Source organism: Psammomys obesus, unplaced genomic scaffold, assembly GCF_907164565.1.
Source record: "Psammomys obesus unplaced genomic scaffold, mPsaObe1.curated_primary_1811, whole genome shotgun sequence".
Classification (NCBI taxonomy): Eukaryota; Metazoa; Chordata; class Mammalia; order Rodentia; family Muridae; genus Psammomys; species Psammomys obesus.
The window spans coordinates 14,752,524-14,761,224 of NW_026596109.1; the positions used below are offsets into that span (position 1 = coordinate 14,752,524).

At 49.4% G+C, this 8,701-nt stretch overlaps 1 protein-coding gene across 2 annotated transcripts in view; it reads left to right on the forward strand.

Moving 5' to 3' along the window:
• The window catches only part of Trabd2b (TraB domain containing 2B), a 221,977-nt gene extending 216,035 nt beyond the window's left edge, over positions 1-5,942 (forward strand). Inside the window, exon 10 of one of the 2 annotated variants that reach the window (XR_008722702.1) lies at positions 5,866-5,938. Coding sequence is in view for 1 of the 2 variants with exons in the window: in XM_055628800.1 (XP_055484775.1) it covers positions 5,866-5,881 (16 nt within the window). In the remaining variant the exon portion in view is untranslated. Of the gene's footprint in view, positions 1-5,865 lie in introns of both variants that reach the window. The other variant, XM_055628800.1, reaches the window with a different exon arrangement.
• Positions 5,943-8,701: the final 2,759 nt, after the last annotated feature.

The window sequence follows — 8,701 nt, forward strand, 5'->3', positions numbered from 1 at the left end:
GTGTGTGTGTGTGTGTGTGTGTGTGTGTGTGTGTGTGTGTGTGTGTGAAAGCGGAATATTGGTACTGAGGGAGGTGAATCCAGTTTTATGGTCAGATGGTTACACTGAGACCCAAAAAGTGAATGGGGGTACCCAAGGTCACAAAGCAAGTGGGTGCCCTATGTTCTAGTTTGGAAGCACTGGTCCAACTTCCATTCAAGAGGGGCTAGTAAAACCACAGCTGAGTGATATGAACTAGACAGAACAGGAGTGAGCACAGGACAGTTTTCCTGGTGATGGAGCACAAGTTGCCACCAATTATGGTGTTAAAGAAAAATGGCAAAGAGGGCTGCAGAAGCCTGCAGCAGGGCACCCTCTCTGGGCACTCTCTTCTTTATAGATTCTTACAATAGTGCTATGAGATGTGATGATTCCCCCATTTCAAGGATCAGTCTGAACCCCCAAAAGAGTGAAAAAGATGCACCGAGGTTTACCGCCATGACCCCATCAGTATGCTACAAAAACTATCCTTGCCTCATGGACTGTGTTCTACTGTTCTTTCTGCCTTGGGAAGCACCAGGGGAGGCAGATTTCCCAAACTGGAACCCTCCCGGACTTCCCACTGCAGATAAGGAGGCCATTTCACCAGCTCCCCTTGCCGGTTTCTACAGCCATGGGGGCCCTGGCAGGATGATCAGCCAGTGTGGGCAGGCAGGGAGTCAGGCTTAGCCTTTTGTCCCCAGGGGCTGACTGGGGACACGTCAGGCCACCATGAGCTGAATCTCAGCCCTAAGCTCAACGCTGGACTTGTGGCTCGTTAATTTAAGGAGTCCTAGAGCAAGAAAAGAGTCCTCACCTGCCCACAAGAGTTAAGAGTGATGCTAAGGTCCGGAAAGGTGGCACAGCTGGGGCAGGCATGCTGACTCCAGTCCTCTTCTCTCACCTCACTGCACATGGCTTTCCCTGGCAGGCTTGATGGCGCCTGGTTGGCTGCAGCACCGCCATGCTCAGGTTGGCAGACATCTGCCTTCTGAGATGGCAGGATTCTGGGCAACTCATTGGATAGTCAGGGGTCCCACAGGCATCCTGGCAGGCAGCAGAATTCTTTCCAGCCCTGCCCCAGTGGACAGGTTTAAGCCTGAGACCTGGCAAGATTTTGGAACTGTGTTTCACAGGGTCCTGCCAGCCCCATGGGCACCATACTATAAACTGAACTTGACCTCGATCAGGACTGGAGTCAGTTTATCCTTGGGGGGAAAAAGTGACTTCCTATTGCAGAACGGGAAGGGGCTTAACTGACTTTTAAAGCAGGCTCAGAAGTTAGACATCAAACGGATCGTGCAGAGCGCTATTGGGATGAGATAAGTGTAAAGGAATTGGAAACACACAGGCCAGATTCCCCTGTTTGGAGCAGGGTATGGCATGAGATGTATGGAGATCAAGCTTGAGGTTAATTAAAGATGAAGCATTTGGGGAAACAGTCCAGGCACCTGACCGTGTGCCCAGACCTGTGCCAGGCGTGGGGCCAAGATGGTGAATTAATGCAGCATGTAATTGCTGTGAAAGCCCAGTGCCAGGGTTACACACACGGGATGAATTGTACCCACCCTTCTGGGCCCAGAAGACAAGTGAGGCCATCCCGAGTTACCGCTGACCCGGCCCCAACATCAGGCTGCTTGTCTTTCAAGACCCCTTTTCAAGGGAGATTGGAAGGGAAGAAAGTGTTTTAAACTCTCTTCCTCAGCCACACTTTAAAGTCTTTAAAGACAGATGTCTGTAATAACTGTACTTGGGAGCCTAAGGCAAAAATCATCCTAAGTTTGTGACCCAGACTGGAATATATAGTGCATTTCTACAATAGCTTGAGCTACATAGCCAGACCCTATATGGGAAAAAAAAAAAAGGAAGAAAGAAGAGAGGGAGGGAGGGAGGAGGGAAGGGAGGACAGATCAACAAATTTCCAGGTTGGTGTGGGCTTAGAAAAGACAGCCATTGTTGGTCAGACATCTAAAGTCAAAGTTTCCTGGCCTCTGGAGATCTCTGTCAAGCCAGGGTTTGACCTAGTAGCAAACTCAACTTGCTGGCCTACATCCTAGGAGACCTTGGGCACAAAAATAGAATATATGGCTGTGCCACTTAAACTTCTCATCCTGCATCAGCTGTTTCTCAGATTCATGTTCTGTCTAGCTAGACTCATAAAATGCAGAGCCCTGTTCCCTTGAGAGTCCCATGAGTACTTTTAGGGCCTTCATGTTGACTTTGAGGCAGACAGAAAGATGGAAGGCCTGAAGCCCACCAGATCAAGTGACCTGCACGTGGTGAGGGTAGAAAGAATCAGGAGGTGCAAGTGCCAGTCCCCGGGGTCAAAGCTACTGAGTCTGCAATGGGTGGACAGAGGGTGACTCAAAACAGTTGTCTTGTGCTAAAAAAACTGAAGCACAGGCCCCTCACATGGATCGCTGTCACCTGCTACTTCCTGGCCTCATCTAGACTTGAGCCAGCCTGGGAGCTTACCCACCACTCAGCCCAGAAGAAAACTGCTACCAAAAGAGTTTCTTTAGAAAGATAGTCTACACAGCAGCTGTAGCTTTGATAACATTCTAGGTGGGAAAACAAAACAAAACAAAAAACCAAAAAGCCTGATAACCCTGAGATAAACAGCAGGCCCTGTACTTGGCGTTCGAGACCCTCCATGACCCTGCTCTCACCTTTCTGGTCATGCCCCGTCCCTCCCACCCCGGGCCTGACAGACTGAATCATATTTGTTATTTCTGGAATAGACACTTGCTGCTCCCCAGGGGAAGCTCTCTTGCCTTCCCCCAGCCATTTATCCTGTGAGGATAACCCAGGTGGCACTTGCTCCAGGATGACCCCATAGAACCCTTTGTGCATTCCCAGTACCCATCACCATGCCGACATTCCAGAGTTAGGGCTGTTTAGCTATGACTTTGCTCCCTGTTGGGAATAACGAGCAACTTGGTTGGGGTGGGTCAATTGTCAATTTGTTGTTGCTGCTGTTTTTATGTCCTTCAGCATAAAGGTGATGCTCTGTAGCTACACTGAAGGGACACCGGAGGAAAGGGACAGAGCAGAGAGGAAGAAGAGGGTGGAGCTAGGAAGGACTAAAGACAGCTTTGGCTCTCTGTTTGGGACAACTCCCACCTCCCTGGCTGGTAAAGGACAGCACCTGAGCACAGGGCTCTCCTCAGCTGGAGGTAGAGGCATAGTATGCAGGGCGCCAACGCCCACTGGCTAAAGATGTGGTAGCCAGCTGGAAGTCTTGGCAAAGGACTGGTGTAAATGACATAAAGGTGCCCCATGGCGCTGTTCTTTAAACATTGATATTTTTCCAAAAATTCATCTAGGCGGCCAAAAATATCACCCTGGCTGGCTGTCTAAGCCAGTAGATTCAGTACTCAGTCAAGCCTCCCTACGCCCCTCCCCCATTCTTCCACAGCACAGCCAGGCTTGCCATTAACTGGCCAAAAAGAAAAAGAAAATAAGAAAGAGAAAGAAAGAAAGAAAGAAAGAAAGAAAGAAAGAAAGAAAGAAAGAAAGAAAGAAAGAAAGAAAGAAAGAAAGAAAAACCTCCTGCTGCCTTTGGGCAGGGGACCTCCATCCCAGAGGCACTGCTTTGTGCCTAACCCTGGGGAAAGGAAGTCGGGGCTTATAAGGGCCCTTGGGACCTTCCTGGCCCTTTCCAGGGAATGTCAGCTCCTTACCTCCTTTCTCCAAAGGCAGATGGGGATCTTCCCCTCTTGAGGTGGCCTGAATCTTACCTTTGCTTGCTGACCTTGGACTAGCCCCTGCCCCTCTTTGAGCCTCTATTTCTTCATGGACCACAGAGAGAGTTTCCTGGGTCCAGGAGGGAAATTTTGTGTATAATCTTGGGTCTCTTTGAAGGTGAGGTTCCACCCTTCTCAAGCCCAGGTTTCCAGGTAGCCCTCGAATCCCCCCACAGGCCACCATGATGGGAGCACGTGACAGACAAAAAAGTATGACTTAAAGGCTCCCTCCATTCTAAGACCTGCCTTTGGGGATATGGTTTTGAACGAGATCCAAGTCTAAGGTTCCTGGTGTAAGAGACCAAAGACACTTAGACTGGAGTCTGTCTGGTTGCCAAGCTGGGTGAGTGTGGCCCTTGGCTAAAGAAGGGGAGGCCAGCCTTAGCATTTGCGAAGTTCTGAGTCTCAGATTTGTTGGATATTTTACTGTGCCTCACTGTACCAAGCTGGCTTCGGCTCTCACCATATTTGTGATGTTCTTTGTCACCTCTTCCCTCACCCCAGCCCCCTTGAATTGTCATGAAGAGTTCTTTAAGAGTATAATAGAAGACAAAGAAAGATACTATTAATGTTATTTTGCCAAAAATATTTTTGTAGCATAATATATTAATAAAAGATATTATGAACTTGACCCTGGTGTTTCTATTTACTTCTCCCTTGTCCTTCTACAGGGAATGTTTCGGGAATTACCTGGCTAGCGAGGGCCAGGGCTCAGCACAGTGCGGCACAGGGAATTCGAATGACCCCATTTTCCATGCACAGATTTGGGTGTGGGCTGAACAGGTGGCTTGAGCAGGGACCTTGTAAGTGCAGAGGACCGGCACCAAGGGAGGTGTATGTGACCCTTGCCAGGCAGAGGGAGCTGCCCCTGGCTTTGGAGCAAGAGTTACGCAGCTGTGTTGCACACCACTGGGACCCGGGCTTTGCTGGAGGAGCCTTCCTTCTGCTGGTTTCCTCTCTCACCAGGGTTTGTTGCTGCTTGTTATTACTTGCCCCACCTCTCCTTGGCTCAGGCTCACTGGGAAATGGCTGCCAGCCACACCCATGTCCCTTTAGTCTACTCTCTCCCCTGCAGCCGGAGTGAGCTCTGCAAATCATAAAAATGACCCTGTCTCTCCCCGCTTTGGACACTCTTCAATGCCTCCCCAGTTTTGTTGGCAAAAGACATCCAAGGCCCCCTAAGAGCCAGCCCCTACTTATGTTTCCAGCAAGAAAACCAATTCTAAGTGACCCCTCTCCCAGGACACAGCACTCCATAGTCACTGCCCATGCCTTCTGCCTATTGGCACTGTCCACCTTGTCTTAGCGCTTGTTGCTGCCAGTGCTGACAGGCTCTCTGCATCTCCCGTTGATCAGTCGGGCCCTTGTGCATCCTACCTGCCCCAGCTCCAGCTATATCTGCCCCCAAAAAACTTTCCAAGCCCTGACACCTAAGCTGGTCATATTTGTTCCCACCACTCTCTACTTCAGAGACTGCTGGTACGAGATTGTTGGCAAGTTCTGTCCTCTCCTTGGCTACCAGTACATGCATCTCTGTGTAGTCACCTCCAAGCACAGTGGCCGACGGCTGCCACATAGACACTGTCTGTAGTGGGTATTTGAAAAAGAATGATGGAGTCTGAAAAGGAAATAAATAAGAGGCAGGTAGGTATCAAACAAGAGGCACTGAACCTTTTCTGCCACCTCATATCGAAGCATCAAATGTCAGCTGCTGGGGTTTCAGGTTTCACCAGGGAAAGTCCCCAGAACTTGGGGACAAAGGAGAAATCCACTAAAAAGTTGGAAGTCATGGGCTGGAGAGATGGCTCAGTCAGTAAAGCTTGCCATACAGGTATGAGCACCTAAGTCTAACCCCTAGAGCCCATGCTCTGCTTTGCTTTTCCATGCCAGGCATTGTGGCACACATTTGTAATCCCAGTGCTGAGGAAGTGAGGATGGACAGGTCCCTGGGCTCACTGGCCAGCTAGCACAACCTATTTGTTGAGCTCTGGGCCAGTAGCTACTGTAAAAGGTAGGTCCTTTCTAGACATGGGTGTTGACGCTCCAACTGGTATATGAGATAATGTTTGAAGTGTGTGACTCTAAAATCTTTTCTCTGTAGGACTTCTCCACCTTAGTGCCGTTGTAAAGATGAAGTAACTGAGCCACACAACTTATCGCACTGTGTATCAGGCCCGGAACCCATAGTCAGGCCCCACGCCAAGCTCTTCAGTCTCATTCTGCTATTCTGGAGGTAGGGGACCATGGCTAGGAAGTGGGCAGGGGAAGTGTTGGCGCCCACACGCTACAGGCCCAGTGGGAGAAGTGAGATCTCATAAGGTCAAGCATGCCCTGGATCTTGTTGTGTCTGACAGCTGGATGTACACACTCCAGGGAAGACGCCTTGCCCCGTTCCCAGCTCCTCTGAAGTCTTCTGGGGTGACATCGGTGCTCTGAGGATTCCAGTTCCCATTATGGACCCAACCCTGTGCTTTGCCCCACCCCCACTCCCCTCTCTCTCTCTCACACACCTTTCTTGAGAGCCTTGTTCCTCAGTTTAAGTACTCCCTGAAGAAATCTGTGACCCAGAAATGGGACACGATGGAAGGCATAACTAAAAAGAAAAGGCACTCCTTCAGATACCTGCCACACTGCTCTCCACGTGGCAAAAGACGACAAGAGGGGACAGCCAGTGTTTGTGTGGCAGGAGGCCCTTCTCAGACTCTCCTGTCCTGAATCATTAGAGTAGAGGACACCACCCTCTCTGTAATGCAGCCCCAGGTAAGAAACCTTTGTATATTGTTTTTAACGAGTTTGCAACAACCCATAGAAGAAGGTCAGGGAGAAGGAGGGTTTCCACTCAGTGAAGGGGAGACCTTCCTAGGACTCATGCCCACTGGGAAATAGTTCTTCAGCAGAGAAAGTGTGTGAACTCTCATGGAGAAGGGAGCTCTACCTCAGGTTGACTCTGTTCTCTTTCCCCTTCCCTCTCTCTATCCACTGCCTCCTGACATCTCACACCTGTGTCCACCATGTCAAGTCTTGTGGAGGCCTTTCCTTTCACTCAGAACAGCTGAGGTTTGATGATCTATCCTAGCATCACCCTCAGATGGTGTCCTATAGCAAACTTCTTCTTGGGATGAGGTCCACAGACCCTGACTCTCAGTCCTAGCTGGACCTTGGTCTGCTTTAGCCTCAGGCAAGCTCTGCTCATCTCTGGGTAGGTCAAATCATATTCACAAACTCTTTTTCAGAAAGAATACTACCTCTGGAAGACTGCCTTCATTGGGATTTGAGGTTGGAAGAAAAAAAACAGCTTCTCCCATCTCTAAGGAGGTAGAAAGAAGAATTCTGTATGACCAGCATGATAATTTCTGGTTCTTTCCTGACAAAGGGAAAACTGGAGTGAGGAGGCAAAAGGAAGAGCAATGTGATAGTCAGTTTTCTGTTGCCATAACAAACACCTGAGATAAATCAGTTTGTAAAGCAAAAGGTTCATTTTGGTCCACAGTTTGGGCTGTGAGTAGGTGAGGTGAAAGGTTGAACTGCCAGCCAAGTGGGCTAAGGGAGACAGGAGGCTTCCAGCTGTGCTGATCCAACTAGATCCTCTTCCCTCTGTGCAGAAGACGTTCCTTCAGGGCAGAAATCAAGCAGACTAGATAGCAGGGGCAGGGGGTGTGACTCCAGCTGCTGTTCAAACAACCATCAGTGCAGCCGAGCAGGCAGGCTGCTGTTTTATGACACTATAAATAAAATACATTATAAAATAAATTTATTTTCAGAAGTTCTTTGTTATGTTAGTTGGTAGTGGGCTTGGGAAGCAGCTCTTCTCTCCCTCCCTTATCTGTGTATGTGTGTAGTGTAGTGTAGTGTGTGTGTGTGTGTGTGTGTGTGTGTGTGTGTGTGTGTAAGACGTGGTTTTCTGTGTGTATGTGTTGTGTGATGTGTGTATGTGATATGTGTTTGTGTTGTATCTTTTTTTTTCTTTTTTCATTTCTTTCTCCCTTATCAGTCACAAATAAAGATAAATAGCATTTTCAACCTGAAGATCAAGTTCCTAACAAGAAATCTGGAGCATCATGGGGTCTCCTGGTGTCCCTTCCTGGTTTCCATTCACCTCCTATCTCCTTGTAATGGTGTCAGGGGATGGTAGGGTGTGTCGTGTCACACAAGCAGGACTCGGACCGGGGGCTTGGGAAGAGAGTGCACGAGATCAAAAAAAACAGAAGAAAACATACTTAGGGGAGGGTGGGGAGGAAGCAAGGACAGTAGATCGAGTGCTGGAGACAGGAGGAGGGGAAAGAGAGAAACAGTGGAAGGGCCTGGGCTAGGAAAACAGAAAGAAATGAACGTGAGGGAGGTTCGGAAAAGGAGCCTGGAGCTCTGTGAAGGAGGGAGTAGAGTATAGCAGGGTCTCTGTGGCACAAGGCTGTCAACATGGACTCAGCAAAGTCAGCATAGGCTGGTGCTGGACCAGAGGCTGACATGGGTCTGGGGATTGCACTTCTCAGACAGAAGCCTCTTCTTCCCAGGGAGATTTGAAACAAATCACTTCCAGGACCAGCCAGACTTCCCAAACTTTGATAGGACAAAAAGCCTCTAGGTTTAGTCAGTCCTGGGCTCATCATCAGAGGCCCTGGGTCCCAGGCCTGGCCTTCTTTCGGCCTCTTTTTCCCTCGTTCTATAATGGGATAATAAAAGTCCTTCAATGGTGAGATGGTGGATGGGGAAACACCTTGGAAACAGGCTCTCTGGACCATCTAGCTTTTGTTGCTCCCCTTGTGGCCACCGCACACCTGCAGCATAGGTCAGGAAACAGCTGCAGCTGAGACTTCTGGGACATTCTGCATACAGAGTGCAGGGTTGCCAGGAGCAACAGAGGGCCTATGCCAGTGCAGCCAAGCTGGGAGCCAGAGGCTCTGAGACATTACTCTGTGACAGTCAGGGGCCATCGCAGC